The 25593-nt window shown below is 43.2% G+C and overlaps 1 protein-coding gene across 5 annotated transcripts; it reads right to left on the reverse strand.

Annotated features, from left to right (window-relative positions):
- Nucleotides 1-24934, reverse strand: LOC135198588 (uncharacterized). 5 transcript variants are annotated; one of them, XM_064226313.1, is made up of 4 exons: nt 24679-24934; nt 5144-5338; nt 2680-2745; nt 1-1949 (listed from the first exon to the last, which is right to left on the reverse strand). In XM_064226313.1, exons 1-4 carry the CDS (start codon nt 24796-24798, stop codon nt 675-677), a joined length of 1656 nt encoding a protein of 551 aa, XP_064082383.1. In that variant the 5' UTR covers nt 24799-24934; the 3' UTR covers nt 1-674. The 5 variants fall into 5 exon arrangements, with proteins under 5 accessions (XP_064082383.1, XP_064082386.1, XP_064082385.1 ...); XM_064226316.1 differs by lacking the exon at nt 24679-24934 and adding an exon at nt 24439-24668; XM_064226315.1 differs by lacking the exon at nt 24679-24934 and adding an exon at nt 24434-24668.
- Nucleotides 24935-25593: the final 659 nt, after the last annotated feature.

Below are 25593 nucleotides of genomic sequence, written 5' to 3' on the forward strand. Positions count from 1 at the left end.
TTGAGTCTGCTGTATACAATATATTTTTTTCTGCTGCAACATCCACCAAAACTAGATATGTCCCCACTGGATACAATGACATAGGACGATATTTTACACTAATCATTATCACAAAAGTTTGAAGAGATCAACTTGCACACCACTACGTAATAAGACGTTTCTATGTTCCTTTTGTCGCATAACTTATTTTCAGGGAGAAATTTATTTCAACTTGAAAGTTTTAGGGTTCTTTCTTGCCTTGGATTGGTTAAGTGCTGTGAATTAAGTGTGCACATTTTGCCCATTCACTTTTCCTATCAGTAACCTTTACGAAACTTATTAGAAATGATCTTTCACCACTTGCACAATTTATCAACGTCAAAACATGGATTTCAGAATTTTCAGTTTACCTATATCTTCATGAACTTGTATAAAAGTGCTAGCTGCATTACAACAAATTTCATAATACTAAAAAGGAGAATACCAATTGGAAGCATAAGTTTAGCATAGCTTATCAAAACGTAGATTAAGTTGCTTGGCAATGAACTTTATTTAAAAGACTCTTAACAGAAGGAATGACTATAAAATCAAATACGAACGTTAATATCTAATAGATTTAAACCCAATTTAGTCACATTATAAAACCTTAGAATGGGTTTCAAGCTATGAACTCTCTCCTCCAACATGCTTCCCATCTATTTTTCCACCATTTCTTTCTGCAAAGCATTCCTCATCTCAACAGCTAGGTTTTCAATATCATTGTGAACTATTTCGTAAAGTTCCTCAGTCATGGATTCCACCATCTGGGCCATATGAAGTTCCATTTTTCCCGATTCAGCCATGTGGGCAAAAGTTTTCTCGCAAAGTATATAGTTTCTCAACACATCTATGTATTCATCAACATGCTTATTGACAACTTCTAACATCTGTTTATGCTCTTCCATTATATTTACTCGTCTGTCCCATTCGAAACGTTTTCCTTCACCTTCCAAATCATCGCGATTTCTGCTCAAGACAAATGCGAACATTTGCCTGGCTTTCTGCATCATCACCTTCAACAAAATCGGTATCATGTCATTACCGTAAGTTTGCAAGACTTCTTCGTTGCAACCAAGACACAACAGTTTCTCCTCTACTTGTTTTTGAATCATCCATACTGTGTACATCGCAAATGTTTCGAGAGTCCAGTCCTCCTCTATTTCCAGGGAGGCTGAAGCTTTGGGTAAGGCATATGGACAAGGAGATGATGATCTTGGACAAGTTACCGACTGATACTTGTAGCACATTCCTTCACTGTCATTTGCTTCGCTGTGGTTTTCCGGAATTGGATGGACATACAAATAAAGATCTGCATATATGTTTTCACGTCCCTTCAAGAAGAACTCAACTTCGTGTTTTAAAGGGTACTTTTCGGCAGATTTATAAGCCCTAATTGCATTAGCGACCTTGTGAACCAGTATCCCCCTGTCATTTTGCTCTGCATGCCAAGGTCCACCTGGAACGCTGTAATCGTAAGGCATTAGATCGCCGGGAATCTGATGATCCCTATCTTCCGCAATAATGAAGCGACTTGCGCAATGATTTGTTGACTGGAATACTTCATACAAATAGAATTTGAAAACGGCTTTCTCGTTCAGATACTGCAGTAAAGTGTTCATTTGAATGACAAACCTTACATTTCCATACTTGTTATGTCCACTCACTCGTCCCGTTCTAAACCACACCCCTTTGAGATCATCACAAATACCAGTATCGCATTCCTCGTCCAACGATTTTGAGATGAATTTTCCTTTTGCTCTAATATCAAAATACTCGTTCAAGTGGACGCTTCGTGAGATTCTTTTGGTCTCTTGACAATCTTCACGATTCAAGGCCAAGCTATGCGAATCTTTGGGTGCCCATATAATTGTCCCCTTACCTTCGTCTCTTTTCAGCAGAATATCTGTCTCTGCTTCAGCATGCACGCCTTCCTGCAAGATTGCAAAGAAAATAAATAGCATTTAATGAAATTGTTATATGGATGACATTGCTCTTACATGAAAAGTGGCGAATAATGAATGTGCAGCATTCATTTTTTTTTTTATTTATCAAAATGGGAAATAACGGATGACTGTCCACTATACAAGATTATGTTTGACAACATAACATTTTGAGTGCTTTTGAACAGCCCCCTGAACAATTTGCAATAATATTTTCGCTATATGCATCGATTGTCAGATCATATTGCATATCAAATAATCCCTTTTTAATTAAGGGAATTTCCCTTCGCGATTATCCTTATCACTGCAGGAAGTGCAACAATTTTGATGTTTTTTATGCAATATTACTCCCATTTCAACATGCTTCATTTGCTGAAATGTAAATCATAATTTGAGTTACTTCTATTTTTCAAACCACTTGGCAATGATCCTAAAAGTCCTTAATGGAATGAATGATACAAATAGTTTATTCAATTAGTTATACAGTAATATAACTCTGTAATTCAATACAAACGCATAATGCCAATTCAGCCACTGTATTTCTACAATTTATAAAAATCCTATTAATAGAATCTCGAATAATTTCTCCTTTCGATTCATTTACCTATCAAGATGCACACATACTAGCAGCCGATTGAAAATTTTGGACTAAGTTTACTTAACCAATTAATATAAGATAAATACATAGCAAATCATTCAAATGTAGTGGACTTTTTCTTACCTTATAACTCCCGTCTCGTTTCCGCTTTGTTGGGCTTTTTGATGAAGAAAACACTGGCATATGCGCCTGTAATGAATTAAAATAAATGTCCAGATGACTAAGAAGACCAGTACATTACGTAAATGTCTAGATGTAAAGTATCTTGATTATCAGCTTCTCAAACTTTTGTATTAAATTCATGGATGTGTTATAGCACATCTGTTGTGTTAGTTCGGATATTTCATGGAGGAATGACAATAAAAAAAAATCAAAGAAAACTCATGATCACACGAGTCAATAAAATGGGAAGTAAATCCCCAGTAGTATGTATGTTTGATTTTGTAATTTAAAATATAAAGCAGGAAGCTGTCGATGACCTGCAAGGTCCTCCTTGTCAATCTGACTATAATTACAAAAGGTGGCTACGTAAAAACTGCTTTTTTATTACTTGTTTACAAGTAGGTTGTTGTTTGAAGATGGGTAGTTGGCTCTTCATTTTATTCCTTCATTCTCTTGCGGGAAACCAGCTAATCGCCTAGATCCTCGAAGTGGCGGTTCGGCGCTTGAATCACTTGGTCTGTTGTCCATTGCAGCTTGGGCGCCTGCAACAAGGGGCACTGGGTGTGCCCCCGTTACCTGAACGAAAGAAGATGAGACAGCGGCAGTATCTGAGGTGGCTAGATTATTAGTGTTATTATTATGCAAGCTTTCCCTATTAAAATCTCTCATAAAATGACAACAAATTGTCTCATTTAAAATAAAATCTTCCTGCGGAAAGGCTTTATTGCCTTCCATAGGGAGACCTCTGTTAATAATTGCTCCTTCAACCAACCCTCTAATACCTGTATCTTTACTGTTGAAAATTACTTTAGACTCCTTCCAATTTATGCGGTGATCGTCATTCACACTATGTGAGACCAGTGCATTATTCTCAGCATGCAAATTATAGGCTTTTATGTGTTCATTGACTGATTGGTAGTCCCCTCCCAAATTCTCCGTATATTTCTTATCGCAATCCAAACAAGGTATTTCATAGACACTAATTTATTCGTTACTGTTTGGGTTGGGGTTATTATTGTGTATGAGAGCTTTAGAGTGTATTCTTATAGTTGAAGACCAGATCGACCTTTTCTTCGCCTTTATCATTAACTGTTTTTCTAATACTTCTTAAGTTAGGATTAAATGGTAAGGTTAGATACTTTTTGTATTCTTTTTTGTTTTCATGCCGACTTTTGATGTGGAAAATCCTCTTGGCTTTAATGAAAGCATTATGACATTTTCTGGATAGCATAATTTTCCAAAAACTTCTTTGATATGCTCAAATTCACTATCAATATATTCAGGATCACATATTCTAAAGGCTCTTAAAATGAAATTTACCATTATATTTTGTTTTAATTCACTATTATTAAAATAATAAAAGTAGATATAAGCTTCAGCATTAGTCACTTTTCTGTAAACACTAAATTTAAAACTAAATGTAATAGGGTCTTGTTAAACCAAAACATCCAGAAATGGCAGCTTATTTTCTACTTCATATTCCACTGTAAACTGAATGGAAGGTAATATGCTATTGGCATATTATCTGAAAAACTTTTCTAAGTCTATTTGATTACCTTGGAAATTTACGAAGACATCTACATATCTTGACCAAATATATAAGGGGTTTTAGATTACGGAGAAAGTGGGAGGGGTCTTCCAAACAGAATCAATGAACACGAAAGAGCCTATAATTTGCATGCTAAGAATAATGCACTGACCTCACATAGTCTGAATGAAGATCACCGCATAAATTGGAAGTACATAGTCAAAAGTAATTTTCAATAGTAAAGTTACAGGTATTAGAGGGTTGGTTGAAGGAGCAATTATTAACAGAGGTCTCCCTATGGAAGACAATAAAGCCTTTACGCAGGAAGATTTTATTTTAAATGAGATAATTTGTTGTAATTTTATGAGAGATTTTAATAGGGAAAACTTGCGTAATAACAACACCAATAATCTAGCCACCTCTGATACTGCCGCTGCCTCATCTTCTTTCATTAAGGTAACGGGGACACACCCAGTGGCCCTCATTGCAAGCGCCTAAGTTGCATTGGACAACCGACCAAGTGATTCAAGCGCCGAATCGCCAATTAGCTCTAGCGATTAGCTGGTTTGCCGTTAGAGAACGAATGGATAACATGAAGAGCCAACTACCCATCTTCAAACAAAAACCTATTTGTAAACAAGTAAAAAAAATATTTTTTTATGTAGCAACCAGTTGTAATTATAGTTAGATTGACAAGGACTGTGCAGGTCATCGAAAGCTTTCTGTTTTATATTTTAAATGACAAAATCAAGCACGCATACTACAGCGGATTTACCTTCCCAATAAAAGCAGTTGTGTTTAATCGCTTACTTGCAGGGATATCTCTATAGTACCCATAATAAATAAACTGAATACCTCATAATGTAAGCCATCTTATATTACGAACAAATGCCTCACCGTAAATAAACTATTGCTGGGTTGTACAGGGTCCTCATCAGATGACTCTTCTAGTATCTCGGCAAAATGACTAAGCCTCTGTGGAATACCCTTCCTGCGATTTCTCTTTTTGTCTTTTACTCCAGAAACATAGCCTGATGGGCCTGGAAGATTAGGATCACCTTGCTCCATGATGACAGAAGAAGTTGGCAGAACCTGATGGAATACAACGAATAAGAGAACTATACTATTCTATCTAAACAACTGCATTTTTGTTAACTCTCTCTTAAAGCACAGTGTATCAGTTTCGAAATATCGTGTACTATGTTCTGTTTAAGCCGAGTGCAAAAACCAAAGAATAAATTCTCATTAGTAGATCATATGTCATCCATCCCATATCTGAAATTCGAAATTCTTGTATTAATTACAGTTTTTGTTCAGAATATTACAAGGTTTAAGTGCAAACTTAATACCATTCTTTTAGTGATAAGCAGATCAGTGATCTACACAAGGACGTATTTACTTAGGGATGGTAATTTTGTGTCAACGGCAGGTGCATGATATTTCTTAGGCTCCTAGAACAAACTAAGAACACGGCCTCCTTCAAGGAACATAAGAGAACATATCCCTTTAAACTAGATTTGACCACAGCACCCACCAGCCATGTTCGGAATAATTACCTATGATATACAGGAAGTTAAAGATTCGGCTCCCCTTGGTCAGATTTGGGGCATGCTACCCGCTGGAAATGCTACAGACATGGTGATTATGGCCCAGTTAAGAACGAAGTGACCATGTACAGATTAGGAACAAGGTTGAATTTCAGGATATTAGGGTGTAGGATGAACCTAACATAGGTTAAGTGATTGGCACTCGTAAAAATGATATTGTTAAGATACAATAAACTTTGTTCATACTTACCTGGCAGATATATATATAGCTGTATTCTCTGAAGTCCGACAGAATTTCTAAAACTTACGACACACGTAGTGGGAGTTGGGTGGTTAGTACCCATTCCCGCCGCTGGGAGGCGGGTATCAGGAACCATTCCCATTTTCTATCAGATTTCTATCTCCACTGTCTCCTGAGGGGAGGTGGGTGGGTACTAAAAATATATATATCTGCCAGGTAAGTATGAACAAACTTTATTGTATCTTAACAATATCATTTTGTTCATGAAACTTACCTGTCAGATATATATATAGCTGAATCCCACCTTTGGCGGTGGGAGAGACAGAAAAAGGATTTTAGGAAACATATAAATGTAGATGATTGACATCTTGGTTCCTTACCTGTTAGCATAGCTGACTTCGTGATTACTGTCACCCAAGCCTGCTTCTGCTTCACTAGAGTTACCAACAAGGTAGTGACCTGTGTAGTTGGTGCGCTCTAGATGATCTGTCAACGGGGACGGGACCACAATGTGACTAGACCATGACCATACTTCTGAGGGCAATGAGGCAAAACCACCACCTAAGTTAGCCTAACAACAAACTCCCATATACCAAAGGCTAAAGGAAGGGACGACCGTACTCGGCAGCCGACCCTACAACCATAAACATACAAATATTAAAAACTCACCTACCCTTTTCTATGGGAAAGGATGAGTGCTACCTCCTGCCCCCAAAATAGTGTCTGCGGCGATGTATGGCCCAAGAGAGTAACAGTTTTCATAGGTCGTTCTCACCTCCCGTAGGTAGTGCGAGGCGAACACTGAGTTACTCCTCCAAAAAGTAGCACTTAAAATGTCTTTAAGAGCCATGTTTTTCTGAAAGGCTATTGAGGTCGAAATAGCCCTTACTTCGTGTGCATTAACTTTTAGCAGCTTAAAGTCGCTGTCTTTGCAAGAAGAGTGCGCCTCTTTAATGGTGTTTCTTAAAAAGAATGCCAGTGCATTCTTGGACATGGGCATGTTTGGTCTCTTGACCGAACACCATAAATTCTCCGCAGAACCTCGACAATCCTTCGTTCTACGCAGATACTCTCTAAGAGCCCTAACAGGACACAGGACTCTTTCTGGCTCTTGACCAATGATCTCTGCCATACCCTTGATCTCGAACGTTTTAGGCCACGGATTGGAAGGGTTTTCGTTTTTGGCCAGAAACGACATACTCAAAGAGCAGACCGCATTATGCCCTTTGAAGCCGACGTGTTTGCTGATAGCCTGTATTTCGCTAACTCTCTTCGCCGTCGCCAGAGCAGTTAGGAATACAGTTTTCTTCGTCAAATCTCGTAGAGACGAAGAGGAAAGAGGTTCAAAGCGATTTGACATTAAATATTTGAGGACCACATCCAGGTTCCACGAAGGTAACTTCGGTAGCGGTACCTTGGACGTCTCGAAAGATCTCAATAGATCATGGAGATCCTTGTTATTAGCGAGGTCAAGACCTCTATGGCGAAAAACTACAGATAAGACGCTTCTGTAGCCTTTAATGGTTGACACTGCCAGCTTCAGATCTTGTTTAAGATAAAGCAAGAAGTCGGCGATCTGGCTCACAGAGGTAGTGGTAGAGGAAACTCCTTTTCTCTTACACCAACTTCTAAAGGCTGCCCACTTCGATTGGTAAACCGCGATTGATGATGGTCTCCTCGCGGTGGCGATAGCTTTAGCCACTGATTTCGAAAAACCTCTCGCTCTGGCCAACTTTTGGATAGTCTGAACGCAGTCAGACTCAGAGCGGAGAGGTTTTTGTGGTACCTCTCGAAGTGGGGCTGTTTGAGTAGATCTCTCCTTAACGGAAGAGATCTCGGATAATCCACTAGGTAGAACATCACCTCTGTGAACCAGATCGCTGCGGGCCAAAAGGGGGCGATTAAAGTCAACCTCGTCCCCTCCGATGCTGCGGATTTTCTCATCACCTCCCCCAGGATCTTGAAGGGGGGAAAAGCGTAGAGATCCAGGCCCGTCCAATCCCATAGAAGGGTGTCTACTGCTACTGCTCCCGGATCGAGAACCGGGGAGCAATACAGGGGAAGTCTCGCCGTCCTTGACGTTGCAAAGATGTCCACTAAGGGGCATCCCCAAAGACCCCACAGCTCCTGGCATATGTCTTGATTGAGGGTTCACTCTGTCGGCAATAACTGTCCTTGTCGACTGAGGAGATCTGCCCGGACGTTCTCGACTCCGGCAATGAACCTTGTCAATATTGTGACTTCTCTCTCCTTTGCCCAAAGTAGAATCTCTTTCGCTAGAGCGAACAGGGAGCGAGTGTGTGTTCCTCCTTGTTTCTTCAAGTATGCCAGGGCTGTGGTGTTGTCCGAATTGACTTGAACTACACGACGGGAGACTTTGTTCTGGAAGAACTGGAGCGCTAATTGAACCGCTGCCAGCTCTTTGAAGTTGATATGCCAGGTTACCTGTTCCCCTCTCCAGGTACCTGACACTTCCTCCCCCCCTAGAGTTGCTCCCCACCCCGTGGATGATGCGTCGGAAAACAACACTAGGTCGGGGTTCTGAAGCTTGAGGGATATGCCCTCTGACAGCTTCCACGGATCGAGCCACCATCTTAGATGGTTCTTCACCTCTTCCGAGATGCTTAACTTCATGTCGAAGTTGTCCTATTTTGTCCAGCTGTCCGACAGAAAGAACTGAAGAGGTCGGAGGTGTAGCCTCCCCAGGGAAACAAACTTCTCCAGCGAGGAAATGGTCCCCAGCAGACTCATCCATTCCCTCACCGAGCACGAATCCTTCCCTAGAAAGGCTGACACTTTTTCTATGCCTTGTTGCTGACGTTCCTGGGACGGAAAAGCCCGAAAAGCCACTGAATCCATCTGAATCCCCAGATACAAGATGGACTGTGTTGGGGTCAGATGTGACTTTTCGAAGTTCACCAGAAGTCCCAGGGACGCAGCTAAAGACAGAGTCGTTTGCAAGTCCTTCAGGCACCGGGTCTGCGAGGAGGCTCGTATGAGCCAGTCGTCCAGATAGAGCGAGATTCTGATGTTGGAAAGATGGAGCCACCTCGCCACGTTCTTCATTAAGATGGTGAAGATAAAAGGGTCCGTACTCAGTCCGAAACAAAGAGCCCTGAATTGAAAGACCTTCCCTTTCAGTACAAACCGAAGGTACTTCATCGATTGGGGATGTATCGGGACGTGAAAGTAGGCGTCCTGGAGGTCGAGTGATACCATCCAATCTCCAGGTCTTAAGGCCCCCAGAACTGACTGAGGTGTCTCCATCTTGAACCTCTGCTTTTCTATATAGAGGTTTAGACGACTTACATCCAAGACCGGCCGCCACCCTCCCGATTGTTTCGGTACAAGAAACAATCTGTTGTAAAATCCTGGCGTTGCCAGGTCTAAAACCTGTTCCACTGCTCGTTTCTCGAGCATCTGCTCGAGCAGGTCGAAAAGTATCTTTCGCTTTGTTTGAGGATACGATGGGGACAAGTCCCTGGGAGTGGAAGTCAACGGGGGCGGCTTTATGAAAGGGATCTTGTAACCCTTCTCTATGACGTCGAGAGACCAGGTGTCTGCCTCTCTTTCTCTCCAGGCTTCTGCAAACAACTGCATCCTGGCTCCTACCGGTGGCTGAAGGCACGATCTCTCACTTCTTGCCCCTAGACTTGGAAGGGGCTCTACCTCTAGGAAGGCTTCTTCCTCGAGGAGACAATCTAGCGGAAGTCCCTCCACGAAAGGGCTTCTGCTTTCTAAATGGTTGGGCTCCTGAAGACGTTGAAGGGCCAGCCGGACGTCTCGAAGACTGAGCCAACAGGTCTTGCGTGGCTTTCTCTTGCAGGCTAACTGCCAGATCCTTCACCATAGCTTGGGGGAAGAGATGACTCGAGAAGGGAGCATACAAAAGTTCTGTCCTCTGTGCGGGAGAGACAGACTTAGCCGCAAAGTTGCAATAAAGCGACCTTTTCTTAAGCACCCCTGCTGAAAAATGAGAGGCTAACTCCTCTGAGCCATCCCTGACGGCCTTGTCCATGCATGACAATACACTGGACAGCTCCCCCAAGCTGATCGAGTCTGGCTTACGAGACTGGTTGTCTAAAGCTCCAAGACACCAGTCTAAGAAGTTGAAGACCTCTAAGGACCTAAACAGTCCCTTCAAAAGATGGTCCAGTTCGGAAGTCGTCCATGATACTTTAGCTGAGGCTAAAAGGGCCCTCCTTGAGGCATCAACCACGCTGGCGAAATCACCTTGAGCAGACGTAGGAACCTTCAATCCTAATTCCTCGCCTGTCTCATACCACATCCCTGCCTTACCGCTAAGTCTAGACGGAGGCAGGGCGAAAATAGTCCTTCCCTTTGCTTTCCTAGACTCCATCCAGGCGTTAACCTTCCGGAAAGCTCTTCTAGTAGATAACGACGTCTTCATCTTCACGAAACCTGGAGTCTTGCTTGTCTTCGACGACGAAAACTGAGAAGGAGGAGAAGGAGGAGCAGCAGGCTGGAAAGTATCCCCAAACGAATCACGACTACTTCGTGATTCAATTACAAAACTTGGTAATCTGACGAAGCAGACGTAGCAGGTTGTTCTTCATCAACATCCTCAGAAGAACCGCTAAGTTCTCCTTCTTCCCTACCCGAGTGCAAATCCGAAGGAAGAGGCAGAAGTCCTTTAGCTCCAAGTCTCCTATCCGAACGATGAAGAGAAGAAGAGGGTAACGGATCCTTAACAGTCACAGGATCAGGAATCACCTTTAGAGGCGAACGTGAAGAAATAAGACGTGAAGCGTCAGCCAAAGCCTCGGGAACAACACCCGAGTGACAGCGAACTTCCACATTCGCTTCCACAGAGCTCTTACTACAACGTCTACGAGCGTCCATCTGAGCGTCCAACCTAGCGTCCTCTCGAGCGTCCAAATCAGCGTCCGACCGAGCGTCCAGCGAAGCGTCCAAAGGAGCGTCCATCATAGAGACTCTTCTAACGTCCCGCGAAGTGTCCTTCCGAACGTCCCGCGAAGAAACTTGATCAACTGCCCGACTAGCATATCGTTGAGCATCAACACTGTCATGTCGAAGAGGGGCAGAACGCATAGAAGTCCGTCCGACAGCTACAAACTCGTCGTCAGCAGAAGCGTCGAAGTCGGAACGCCGAGCGTCCTCTCTACGGGAAGAGAGAGGAGCATGTAGAGATCTCTCTCTAACCTGGCGTCTAACGTCACCTCTAGACGAACCCTGGGGAGCAAAACGAAGTCTAGAGGGCGAAATATCAGGAGACGGGGACGAAAGAGGAGCCGTTGGAGAAGACTGCCTAGTTCTCTTGATAGGAAGTCTATCGTCTTTCCTGCGACGAGGAACCGTCTCCTTCTGCTTCAGTAAAGCGTACAGTTGCCGTTGCATAGCAATGATGATCTCCGTCTGAGATGTCTCCTTACGCGGAGACGAGCTGCGCTTGTGAGAAGGCGAGGGGCGAGGGGACGCCTTCTTCCTTCTCCCAGGAACAGCCTTGGCTCTAAAGCGACTGGGGCGCTCGCGGGCGTCATCATCGGATGACGTCCTAGACTTCTTCTGGGGCGGAAAAGCTACGCTTTCCGGAGAAGAATGCCACTCAGACAAAGCATGACGTGAAGCGTCAAGATCTTGAAGAGTCCTCTTCAAAGGTCGCGAATCCGAACGAGATTCCCACCCCTTGCGCGGGGAGGACGCGTCGGAAGACGAGAAACAATCCTTCAGGATACGTGCTCGAGCACGCTCCTTAGCAGCCTGGGAAGCGTCCACAGGAACTGCTGAAGGGACGTCAGATCGGTGGGGGTTCCCCGTAACCCTCCTTCGGCCTTCAACATGCCCTCTCCCTGAGTCCTGGGAGTCCGGCAGAGGTCCCAGCCTAGAGGCGCTATAGGGCCGATCTGACGCCCCCTCCACTTTACTAGGGGCACTATCACTGCACTTATTTTGCCTGTTTTCAAGGGCAAGCACTTTAGATTCAAGCGTCTTCAATGAATTCAGGATAAGCGAAAGGGCATTACCCTCCGCAGACACCACTTGAGGGCCCGAAGGCAACACTACGGGGTTAGGAGACACAAAATCTAAAGGAGGGTTAGAAGGGGATACATTAAGACCCTGTCTGCTACCCGACTTACTCCTGGAGGAAGACCTCCTGATCCTATCACGTTCTAACTTATTTACGTAGGATTCATACGTCTTCCATTGTAAATCATCCAAGCTTTCACACTCATTACAGCGCAAATCATATTTACACTCTTGCCCCCTACACCCTTTACACAATGTGTGAGGATCAACCAAGGCTTTAGGTAGCCTAACCTTGCATTCCACTTTCGAACACACCCTTGCGCTAGCCGAACTACATCCAGACATATTTAAGGAAAAAATCTAAGCCAAATTCAAAACAGTCCAAAGTCACGTATGCCAAGCTATCGATCCAATCAAAAAACCAAAAAGTCAAGAGGATACTCAAGCAATGAAAAGTTTTCCAAAATCCTGAGGCGGAGGTGTGTAAACAGATGTTTACGACACCGGCGACAGAAGAAATCTGATAGAAAATGGGAATGGTTCCTGATACCCGCCTCCCAGCGGCGGGAATGGGTACTAACCACCCAACTCCCACTACGTGTGTCGTAAGTTTTAGAAATTCTGTCGGACTTCAGAGAATACAGCTATATATATATCTGACAGGTAAGTTTCATGAACAAATATATGAATACGGACTTGGTGCCAATTAGGGAAGTGATATCCCTGCAACGATATCTGGATATGGCACACCGAATGCTCTTGAATGTAGACAAATCTTAAGAGAATGGCAGCCGAAAAACTAATGTGTTTACTTGTAATGACAATGTATCAGGCTACTTCTGTTTTTCGTATGGGCACAACATATTTCTCTAACTTAAACTACTTCCCTAAACATAATTGATTTCTGTTCTTGTGCAACATATGTAGTCTGTTCATAGACGTGTGTATTATAAAGCATATTAAAATTCTTTTAATAAATCAAAAGCACCTTCTTCCCTATTCGAAGTGTAGCACAGTAGATGCTGTAAACTTTTTCTCATGTGATGTGTCATGAGAAAAGGAAAACTTAAAGTTACCATTTACCTATTCTTTTAAATAGATAACCTTCAGAGGATCGTGTTTCAGTACCAATTTTGCACAAGGTATATCCCTAGGCAATTGTTCGTTAAATTTCTCGTTTAGGTTGTTTTAACATTATTTCCAAAACAAATGGCTTACTCTGAGCCAGTTTCTCTCTAGACATTACTGTTCATGGTTCTGATCTATCAAGCCAGGCTATTTCAAGGTCATTTCGGGCAAAACACATTATTAAGTGAAAATATGACCTTGGTTAATTACTTCTTCATTCATATAGTATTCATTTTGATGCTTTCAAACAAAAATGCAAGAACTTACAAATCAGAGCTTCTACTTTTTCACAGAACAGCAGACTGCATAGGTTACAACATCATAAAACTATTTGATATAAAAATATTACAGTTCATGCAGGCAATTCATTAAAGTTGTGAATATTAATTTCATTTCAAAGAGTATACTTGAAGAGCATCAATAGAAGGGCATCAAAAGTCACTATGATGATTGAAAATAAGAATTTTACAGCCTACATATACCTATCTCTTTCCTATCCGCACGCTCCTGAATTACAATGAAAATTAGTTCTGTATGGAAAACAGCTAGTACCCACACTTCATGGGGCTGACAAAGGTTCTGTGTGACCTAGATATCCTTGAAGAATCTCTTCCAAAACTTGCCCAGTGACAAGGCTTTCTACAAGAGGTCAATACCTAGAATCTCATTCTTCTACTTGCCTTGCTTAAGGTATGGGGTTACTTTACAAAAACTGTGATAGTCAGGGAAATACCTAAATAAAACACTGCATCCTAAGTTGTATTAGGAAGCATTAAAAAAGACATCAGTTTAGATTAGGAAGGTATGCCTCAATCCAGGTATGGCATCCTAGGTTAGGTTCAGATACAGTAAAACAATTATGGCATCTTAAGCATGGTTATTAGGTTGTTATGTACAAGTTACAGGGGTTCATAAAACTGTATGTTGTCCTATGGTCAAGGTAGGATAGCACCCGAGATGATGGGATTTTAAATTTGGTCAGGGTGTATGCAATTTTGGGAGTCTCCCTTTTCCTGGCCATGACAACTCAGGAAGCATAAATCAGTCTGGTCAAGACAAATTGGGGAGGAAACACAATAAGGAAAATGGAACTGCACAACAGTGTATTGGAAACATTTTCAGGTACATCAGGCGGTGATGTGAAGGTTTTATACAGTCGGTCCTCTCGCACATCAAACATTTTGGTGCTGCTATGAGAAATTTATTTCCTACAATCACTGAACTACAAAACACCAGTAGTCAATTGAGGAGATACGTGGGATTTTTATAATATGGAGTGTGAAAGGGAGATCGAGTATGACTTTTAAAATATTCACTGATATACTATATCTAATAACACTAAATATTCTAAGTTTCCCATTGATGTTTTCAATTACCTATTTCCCTAGCTTCTTAAGCCGTTCTTTCCGAATTCTGGGGCACATAAGTATAGCACGAAGACCAAAAATGGCACTTACACAAACCATTTTTTTTCATATAATGATAACTTTTTAATTTCTCAGACCTCTTCAGACTCACACTTTTCACTATACGATAATTTGTTCCACCGAGGTTACCTGGTATGCCATTATCTTAGATTGCGCAGGGAACATCATTAGTAACTTAGGTTCTAAAAAACATAATTTTTCTAGGTTAATGAGAAATCACTAGGAAAGTATAATGCCAGGCCTATAAGGAGAACCATGTATTTACAGACCTGGAGTGAACTTGTAACAATTTAGAGTTTCAGGAGGTTAGAACATATGTACAAATGGTTTTTCCCATACAGAACTCATTCAACAGTAATAGTATGATAGTTTAATTTCTTTACAAATACACACATCTTATATTTCTAAACTGCTAATCATATATCTTATGCATTTCTGATTATTAATGTCGATTTATCCTATAATTTTTGTGATTTGCTATCTCCATATATTTAATAATATATTATAATGATGGATTGACTCAAGTGGATATCATCAGTTTTTATGATGGAGCAAAACATCTATCGTGTGAACTACACAAATGCGCAATGGCTAAAATGCATAACCACAAGAGAAACAGTTAAAAAATAATCCAAGGTCCCGTCTATAATTATGTTATTGTTATTATACAATTAAGTTTGTTCATACTTACCTGGCAGATATATATAATTAAATTGCCCGCCCTCCTCCCCTCAGGAGACAGTGGCATTAATAAAATATGAATAGAAAATGGGAATGGTTCCTGATATCCGCCTCCCAGCGGCGGGAATGGGCACTACCACCTGGCCGCCCACTGCGTGTGCCGCGAGTTTTGAAATTCTGTCGGACTTCAGAAAATACAGCTATATATATATCTGCCAGGTAAGTATGAACAAACTTAATTGTATAATAACAATAACATTTTGTTCATGCCACTTACCTGACAGATATATATATAGCTGAATCCCACCTTCGGATGGTGGGAAGAGACAGAATAGGATTTTTTAGGAAACTTAAATTAAGTAGATGATATACATCTTGGTTCCTCACCTGTTAGCAAAGTAGACTCTGTGATTACTGTCACTTAAGGCTGCTTTTGCTTAAATCAGAGTTGCCAGCCAGGTGGAGACCTGTAGTGCTGGTGCGCTCTGGGTGATCTGTCAACGGGTACGAGACCTCAACGTGACAAGACCATCGAGCCATACATATGAGGGCAACGAAGCAACTGACCACCACCTGACCAACTATTCAAAAAACCCCTTAAAACTAACTAAAGGATGGGAGATCTTCACATAAGACTCACCACAACCTAAAAACACAACAATAAAACTAACCTAAGCCTAACTAAGGGATAGGGAAAGAGCTACTTCCGGACCCCAAGACTGTGTCCGCAGAAACGTATGGCCCCAGTGAATTACAGTCGTCATAAATCGTTCTCACATCCCTTAGGTAATGTGAGGCGAAGACGGAGTTACTCCTCCAAAAGGTGCAATCAAGAATGTCCTTGATTGACATATTCTTTTGGAAGGCAAGAGAGGTAGCGACAGCTCGAACTTCGTGAGCTTTCACTCGTAAGAGGCTCAAATCAGTCTTCTGGAAAGATGAATGAGCCTCCTTAATGACGTCCCTCAGAAAGAAAGCAACAGCATTCTTAGATAAAGGTAACTCTGGTCTCTTCACAGAGCACCAGAGATTACCTGAGGGACCTCTTTTTTTTTTTGTTCTATGTACATAGAACTTGAGAGCCCTGACCGGGCACAGGGCTCTCTCTGGTTCTTGGCCCACCAGACTTGACATACCCTTGATCTCGAAAGTTTTCGGCCAAGGATTCGAAGGATTTTCATTCTTCGCCAAGAAAGTTGGGTTCAAAGAGCAGACAGCATTGTCTCCTTTGAATCCCACTAAATTACTAAACGCTTGAATCTCACTAACTCTCTTAGCCGTCGCAAGAGAAGTTAGGAAAAGAGCCTTCCTTGTCAAGTTTCGAAGAGACGCTGCCTGAAGCGGTTCGAAAGGGCTTGACATAAGGAACTTAAGAACCACGTCAAGGTTCCATGACGGAGGTCTCATTTGAGGAATCTTCGAAGTCTCGAAAGATTTTAAAAGATCATGAATGTCCTTGTTGTCAGAAAGGTCAAGGCCTCTGTGCCTAAAAACCGCTGACAACATGCTTTTATATCCCTTGATGGTAGGGACCGCTAATTTCTGCACATTCCTGAGAAAGAGCAGAAAATCAGCTATCTGGTTCACAGAGGTCGAGGAAGAGGAAACTCCCTCCTTTTTACACCATGCCCTGAAGGAAGCCCACTTCGATTGGTAAACAGCTCTTGTGGAAGCACGTCTTGCATTTGCGATTGCTCTCGCAGCTGCTTTCGAAAAACCTCTCGCTCTGGCCAACTTTTCGATAGTCTGAACGCAGTCAGACCCAGAGCGGAGAGGTTTTGGTGAAACCTTTCGAAGTGAGGCTGTTTGAGTAGATCTTTCCTCCAGGGCAATGTCCTTGGAAAGTCTACAAGGAAAGACATGACCTCTGTGAACCATTCTCTCGCTGGCCACATCGAAGCGATCAGGGTCAACCTCGTCCCTTCTGAGGCCGCAAACTTCCCCCAAAATCTTGAATGGTGGGAAGGCGTACAGATCTAGACCCGTCCAATTCCAAAGCAACGCGTCTACAGCGATCGCTTCTGGATCCAGGACCGGGGAGCAATAAAGAGGAAGTCTCTTGGTCCTTGACGTCGCGAATAAGTCGACCAGAGGACGTCCCCACAACCTCCAAAGGTCTCGACACACGTCTTTGTTCAAGGTCCATTCTGTCAGTAGGATTTGTTCCCGACGACTGAGAAGATCGGCCCTGACGTTTTGCACTCCTGCAATGAACCTCGTCAGGATTGTCACCTTTCTTCTCTTCGCCCACAGCAGAATCTCCCTCGCCAGGAAAAACAAAGTTCTGGAGTGTGTTCCTCCCTGATTTTTCAAATAAGCGAGTGCTGTGGTATTGTCTGAGTTTACCTGAACAATCTTGTTCTTCAAACTCCTTTCGAAGAACTGCAGAGACAGAAAGATTGCTGCAAGCTCTTTGACATTTATGTGCCAGGCTACCTGTTCCCCTCCCCAGGAGCCTGACACTTCCTTCCCTCCTAGTGTTGCTCCCCAGCCCGTGATGGAAGCGTCGGAGAACAACACTAGGTCGGGGCTCAGAAGACTTAGGGACACGCCCTCCTGTAGCTTCTGAGGGTCGAACCACCATCTTAGATGGTTCTTTATAGGAAGAGATATTCTCAATCTGGCATTGAGATCGTCCTTGGCCTTCCACTCGTCCGCAAGGAAAAACTGGAGAGGCCTGAGGTGGTCTTCCCAAGGAAACAAACCTTTCTAGCGAGGAAAATGGGGTTTTCCCAGCAGACTCATCCATTCCCTCGCCGAGCAAGTCTCTTTCCCTAAGAAGGCCGAGATCTTTTCTAAACCTAGCCGCTGACGTTCCTGGGACGGAAACGCTCGAAAAGCCACTGAATCCATCTGAATCCCCAGATACACGATGGACTGTGTCGGGGTCAGATGCGACTTTTCGAGGTTGACAAGAAGTCCCAGGGACTTTGCTAGGGCTAAAGTGAACTGCAAGTCCTTCAGACACTTTTCTCTCGACGACGCTCTGATCAGCCAGTCGTCGAGGTACAGGGAAACTCTTATCCCCGAAGAGTGTAGCCACCTCGCCACATTCTTCATGACTACAGTGAACACCATTGGAGCCGTGGTCAGGCCGAAACACATAGCTCTGAACTGCCACACTTTTTGTCTAAGACAAACCTTAGATACTTTCTTGAAAGAGGGTGGATCGGGATGTGAAAGTACGCGTCCTGCAAGTCTAAGGACACCATCCAGTCGCCCGGTCTCAAGGCTCCCAGAACAGAATGAGGCGTCTCCATCGTGAATTTGGTCTTTTCCACGAAAAGATTGAGCCTGCTTACATCTAGAACTGGACGCCAACCTGACGACTGCTTCGGTACTAGGAAAATCCTGTTGTAAAAACCTGGAGACCCCAGGTCCGCGACTTGTTCCACCGCTCTTTTCTCGATCATTTGTTGAAGAAGATCGAATAACACTTGCTTCTTCTCTCCCTGATAGGATGGAGAAAGGTCTCTGGGAGTCGTAGAAAGAGGAGGAAGATCTAAAAAGGGATCTTGTACCCCTGCTCCACGATCTTGAGGGACCAAGAGTCCGTGTCCCTCTCTCTCCACGCTCCCGCAAAAAACTTCAGTCTGGCTCCGACTGGTGTCTGAAGGACATGCTTCTCACTTGGAAGGCTTTGACTTAAAGGAAGCTCTTCCTCGTGAAAACCCTCTCCCTCGAGGAGCTGCTCTCGAGGGGGGAGCCCCACGAAAGGGCTTAACCTTCTTCGGCGGTCGAACCGAAGCTGAAGAAGTTGAAGGTACTGCCGAACGTCTTGTAGACTGGCTAAGAGGTCCTGCGTTGCCTTCTCTTGCAAACTGCTAGTCAGGTCCTTTACTAAAGTCTGGGGGAAGAGATGGTTCGAAAGAGGAGAAAAAAAGCAAATCCGCTTTCTGAGCTGGAGTCACTGAACGAGCTGTGAAATTGCACAGCAAAGCTCTCTTCTTCAATAAGGCCGTTCCAAAATGAGAGACGATCTCCTCCGAACCATCCCTGACGGCTTTGTCCATACATGCTAACACGCTGGACAGCTCCCCCAGACTGAGAGATTCTGGGCTTCTCGCTTGCAGATCCAGAACTCCCAAGCACCAGTCAAGGAAGTTGAAAACTTCAAGAGTCCGGAGCAGACCCTTCAAATGATGGTCCGTCTCCGTAGAGGTCCAGGTCACTTTAGCAGTGGATAAAAGAGACCTCCTCTGCGAATCCACCAAGCTGGAGAAATCTCCTTGAGCTGAAGAAGGGATACGAACCCCTACTTCTTCTTTGGTTCTATACCAAATACCCCCTTTTCCGCTGAGTCTAGCTGGAGGCAAAGCGAAAGTCGTCTTGCCTTGATCTCTCCTTCGTACCATCCAATCTTGGAGTTTCTTGAACGCCCGTTTAGTGGAGAGCGAAGTTTTCATCTCAACAAACTCCGGAGTTTTACCAGTCTTAGAGGATGAAAACTGCGAAGGAGGAGACTTGGTAGCTGCAGGCTGAAACTTGTCCTCGAAGGACGAACGCAACAGCCGCACGAGAACTTTATAATCTGAGATTGAAGGGGCAGCAGAAGGTTCCTCTTCAACCGAGTCAGCCGAACTACTCAGCTCTCCTTCTTCTCTAAACGGAAGAGGAGACCGCCTGTCCGGAGAGGGCGTACTAATGTCGGGTCTTGTCTTAATCAAAGGACCCCTATCCTTACTGGATGAAGCCTTATTTCGGCTGTCTTCTTTATGGCGCTTACCACTTGAAGCAGGTAGAGCGTCCTGACGAGGACGAGCGTCCTTAGCGACACCCGAGGCAGCCTCACTTGCCAGAGAAGCGTCCTTACGTTTCTTACACGAAAGGGATGACATGTTAGCCGGAATACGTGCATGTGCGCGCAAACTAGCGTCTTGGGGTACGACTTCTTGGTCGGAGTCCCCAAAAGCGTCTTGAAGAGCGTCCTGAACGTCCTGTCGAGCGTCCTGCCAAGCGTCCTGCCGAGCGTCCTGGCGAGCGTCCTGGCGAGTGTCCTGACGAACGTCCTGCCGAGCGTCCTGCCAAGCGTCCTGCCGAGCGTCCTGACAAGCGTCCTGCCGAACGTCCTGCCAAGCGTCCTGCCAAGCGTCCTGCCTAGCGTCCTGACGAGCGTCCTGTCGAACGTCGTGCTGAGCGTCCTGCCGAGCGTCCTCAAAAGCGTCTTGACGCAACGTCTTCCTAGAGGACGAACGAGATCGGCGAATCGCCGAAGGAGACGCGATCGGCGAACGAGACGAAGTAGGAGAGGGAGAAGGAGACTGCTTCGTCCTCTTGACGGGCAGTCTAAGGTCCTTCCTCCGCTTAGGCTCGACTGCTGCTGGGCGAGTCCTCTGAGCCATAAGCGTCGATAGCTGGTCCTGAAGGGACAAAAGAATGTTCTTCGTTGGAGAGGAACGAACAGAGGAAGCAGGACTGATCCTGCGAGAAGACGAGGGGCGAGGGGACGCCTCCTTCCTTCTCACAGGTACAGCTACCTGCTTCTCAGGGAGACGCGCCTGTGCACACAACCCAGCGTCCTCATCGGAGTAGATCTTACCCCTTTTCTGAGGCGGAAAAGCGTCATACGCATCCTCCGACGAAAGCGGCGATACAGGACGTGAAGCGTCCTCAACACGAAACGTCCTTTTCAGAGGACGAGAGTCTCTCCGAGCGCTCCACCCCTTGCGCGGGGAGGACGCTTCGGAGGACGAAAAGCACTCCTTCAGGACGCGCGCTCGTGCGCGCTCCTTGGCAGCCTGGGACTTTGCAACAAGGCCTGCCGAAGGGACGCCAGATCGGTGGGGAGCCCCCGTAACCCTCTTGCGGCTTTCGACATACCCTCTCCCTGAGTCTTGGGAGTCCGATAGAGGTCTAGGCCTAGAGGCATTATGGGGCCGATCTGACGCCCCCTCCACAACACTAGGGGCACGATCACACACTTGCACCGAGCCAGTTTCCAAGGCTTTCACTTTGGTCTCCAGAGTGCGTAGAGACTCCAAAATAAGAGAGAGAGCATTAGCTTCTCCCGACACAGAATCAGAGCCCGAAGGCAACACAGGTTTAGGAGATGCAAACTCTACAGGTGTTAATACAGGAGAGATGTTAGCCTTACCTTTGGTAGAACCACTCCTGGAGGAAGACCTCCTGATCCTATCGCGTTCCAATTTAAGGCGATAGGACTCATATACTCTCCAATCATCATCGGTCAATCTCTCACATTCATTGCACCGATTATCCACCAAACAATTATGCCCCCTACAACTCATACATACTGTGTGGGGGTCTACCGATGCTTTCGGTAGCCTCACCTTACAATCAGTCCTCACACACACTCTGAAACTCACAGCACTTGATCCAGACATCACGTTTACAGAAAAGCCAATCCAAAGTCAAAAAACGGTCCACTATCGCGCATGCCAATTCAACAATCCAATTCAATACCAAAAAACCAATCAGATACTTAAAAGCGAGTCAAATCCAAAAAATCCTGAGCAGAGGTCTGTAAACAGTTGTTTACCGACCGGCGACAGAAAAAAATATGAATAGAAAATGGGAATGGTTCCTGATATCCGCCTCCCAGCGGCGGGAATGGGTACTACCACCTGGCCGCCCACTGCGTGTGCCGCGAGTTTTGAAATTCTGTCGGACTTCAGAAAATACAGCTATATATATATCTGTCAGGTAAGTGGCATGAACAAAGTCAACATTCATAAAACCACATTCTAAATAACAAATACTTCGCTAAGTTAATTACCATGGGTGCAGCCTAACCTTATCCTTCCTAACTTGAAAATACATAGGGCCCAGATCCTAACTGGTAATTCACCATGTAACTTTACTTTGACCGTCATAAACCGTATAATAAAATACAGGGATGTTTCTAACCTCATCTTCCTTTTCTAACCATGAGCACCATGAGTTATCTAACCGAACTAATTTGCATGTGGGGTCATAACTATCAAGGGGGTTAACCCTGGTCTTCCCATTATCATTTCACACAGCATATCCCTCACCTCAGGATTGGGAGTTACGTACACCTAAAAAGGTGCATATCTGTCCCTTTTGTCCCAACCTTTGTAACTGACTGAACTTCACAAAACTTTTGTGGGGGAGAATCACATTTAAATGGGTACTGGGTCGTTTTTTTGTGTTTTCAATTTTAGTATTGCCATGACTTTCATAAGGTAAGGCTGTGGTCCATTTATTTTAAATTACTCAATTGTGAAAAAAAAACCAGTGCTTGAGTAAAGCACTTGAGGGTAGCCCAGCTAACACTTCCAAAAGAAGTTACGAGAAGTTACATAAAACTTTCAAAACTGTCCAAAGAAGTTTCAGAATACTTTCAAAACATTAGTAAAGTACTTTAAAACTTTGGCTACCATACCATATGATACACCTTAATAATTTTTTCAGTACAATTCTAGTCTAGATATTCATTTTGATGAATACTTTTGTCATTAATGTGAAACTTGTTCACTTGCCTTTCATAATGCCTTTGGGAAAAGTACCAAAATAACCATCATTCGACCATTTCTGATAATAAATTTGGTGTTGGCAAGACATTATAGTACTAGTACCATATTCCTAATCATCCTCTCTCTACTAATGAACCATGGACTTTCACTTCAAGAAAATATAAGTATTATGCTCAGTGTATGCAATGTTTTGCAATGTCTGAGAAGCCTTTACTTCATACCTAGGTAGGGTTTAGTATCTTGGGTTAGGTTAGGTTAGAATGCAACCTTGTGAATACCTATGCCAAAATTGCTATGTAAAAGGTGTACATATAGGGGGGGAAAGACCGTGGGCTAATTATAACCCACCATCCTAGGTTAGGTAGGAAGGTAATCCTGTGAATTGCATTTTAACTCATTTTGATTATGGGCATGTTTACATTTAAAATTTAACCAGCAACCGAACAATCATTGAAAAATAGTTTCAATCAAATGTGATAATGATTTCTGTCATAAGACCATAGTTTTCCCCTGGATAACAGAGGATTTCCAAGTAAATCTCAATATCATATTAAGTTGAAACTTTATTTAAATCCACCTGAAAAAACATGACTCGATTGGGATATATCCTAACCTAACTTTTAATACCTTATCAATCTAGCCACAGTGCTTGGTCTTTACCATAAGAGTTTGACCCTTTATCTAACCTGATGTAGCGTACATTAATTATTAATAATATAATCGTTATTTATCGTAGCAATAAGTAACTCCTCATGGCAAAAACTGTCACTATTACCACACGTGACTATACTAGGCAACACTGGATGTTTGTATAAAATGATGAATTGCCTTATCGTTCTGAAAAACAGCGTGAATGGCCTGAAAGCAACTAAAACATAAGCACAAAATTCCACCATAAGCACAAAATTCCATCTTAACTAGCTATGACAATGCTGGATATTGAACTGATTACGCATCAGAACTGGCAAGGCAGGTAGTCACTACCTTAGTCAAATGGGGTCACAAGGTTATTAGAGCAACAAACCTCCATGATTCGATGGGTATCTCACGTAATTAACCTTCATACTGAAGGCAAGATTTTTCGTTCTAAAGAAATGATAAAAGAAAAATGCCAAGGATAAGTTACAATGATACTGCCCAAATAAACATGGTAATTTTGAGGGGCGGGTATAGAAGTGTTTTGTAAAAACAAAAGGAGTAGGTTAAAATAGGTTTCAATATCATTCTAAAACTACCTTCACCAACATACATATGCCAAAACTATAGGAGGTTTAAGGGGTTGGAGCCTCCCGGTAAATATGCCACATTTCCTAGGTTAGGTTAAGTTACACTGTACCCTTGGATCCGTCATTACCTATTAGATACAACTCGTAAGGGCAATTTTTTTGTTTACATAAGTCTCTTGTTTTCTAGGTATATGGTTTCCCATTCACCTTGGAGCATTTACTTATTATTGGTGTTCTTTCACCGAATAATCCGTGTTTCTCACTGTGGTCCACATAATTGCCACTTACCTATCGTTCTTGCAGAGACAAACAATAAATAAATAAATAAAATAAAACACACACACAAATAATCAGTTAGAAAACGTACACTTGATGGGTTTCGAGAGAAATTTATAAGTACTGATACCTAAATGTTAAATTGTACCAGCCTACCTCTCAGATGCAGCTACAATAGACCAAATTGAAACTAACCTTACATTATTTCAACACTCGTACTGTATCATTTTCATAAGGAATGTCCAAGGAGTTTTAAAAAATTCCGATTCTCAAAAGAATTAACGAAATAAACACAATAAATTAACGAACTGTAGGATACCACGTCCAGGACCACACCACAGGGGAGTAAATACTCAAAAGATTTGACCGTCATGAAACTGATGAAAGTCCAACGAGCGCAGAGTGACGGACTACTATCCAAGTATGGGATTTCCTCTTACCTGTCGCCACAGTGTCTTGCTTCTTGTAACCTCTGACTGGCGGTGCCAAAGAAAATATGATTTTCTTAGAAAAACCAAAATTTCATATCTTTCTTCGACGGGATTGGCACATCCTGTCATGAATTTTCTTGTTTCATAGTGTTAAATATTAAATACGAGTTTAATGTAAGTGTGTAAATCTTTAACGTTGCTGAGTTCCTGACAAAACTTAGAGTGCGCGATTGGAGTCAATAACTTTCCTCAAGTCACCGACTCAGAGATTTTGAATATCATGAATGAACTGAATCGAATTGCATATAGAACTTAGGCCAAAGGCCAAGTACTGTGACCCATGAGGTCATTCAGCACTGAAGCGGAAATTAACAGTAAAAGGTCTGAAAGGTGTAACAGGAGGAAAACCTCGCAGTTGCTTTATGAATGAATTGTAAAGCGAGGATGGAAAGTAACATGGAAGAAAAATAATATGAAGGAGGTAAAGTAAAAGGAACGAAAGGGGTTGCAGCAAGGGGCCGAAGAGGCGCTGCAAAGAATCGTAAATAATGCCTACACTGCACCTCATAAAGTGCACTGACGGCACTAACCCCATACGAAGTGAATATTATGAAGGAGACGAGATGGTAAGAACTGATATGAGGAAGTTGGCAGCGCCTACTATAATTTGGAAAACTTATACAGTAGTAATAAAATCAACAGAGATTTCAGGAAAGAGGATTCAGAAGAAATTTGGGGTTGCAAATACCCTTAACGATATTCCAATTATTAGTATGAAGTCTGTACCACAAAAGTTAGTGTTGTTATCAATTTCGTGACACAAGCAGTCTAGATGAGGCAGCGACAAGGATGTAACAGCGTTGAGGGTGCTGAAACAAGGATGAATGGGAAAATGAAAAAAAAAAATTATTTGTTCCGTCCATG

This window comes from Macrobrachium nipponense, chromosome 22, assembly GCF_015104395.2.
Source record: "Macrobrachium nipponense isolate FS-2020 chromosome 22, ASM1510439v2, whole genome shotgun sequence".
Taxonomy (NCBI): domain Eukaryota; kingdom Metazoa; phylum Arthropoda; class Malacostraca; order Decapoda; family Palaemonidae; genus Macrobrachium; species Macrobrachium nipponense.

Coding starts and splice junctions, on each gene's coding strand:
- LOC135198588 (XM_064226313.1), bottom strand. CDS start 24,798: ATGACAGGATGTGCCAATCCCGTCGAAGAAAGATATGAAATTTTGGTT. Junction 5,339..24,678: donor GCAAGACACTGTGGCGACAG/GTAAGAGGAAAT, acceptor GTATTCCATCAG/GTTCTGCCAACTTCTTCTGT. Junction 1,950..2,679: donor AACGAGACGGGAGTTATAAG/GTAAGAAAAAGT, acceptor GCAATCTTGCAG/GAAGGCGTGCATGCTGAAGC.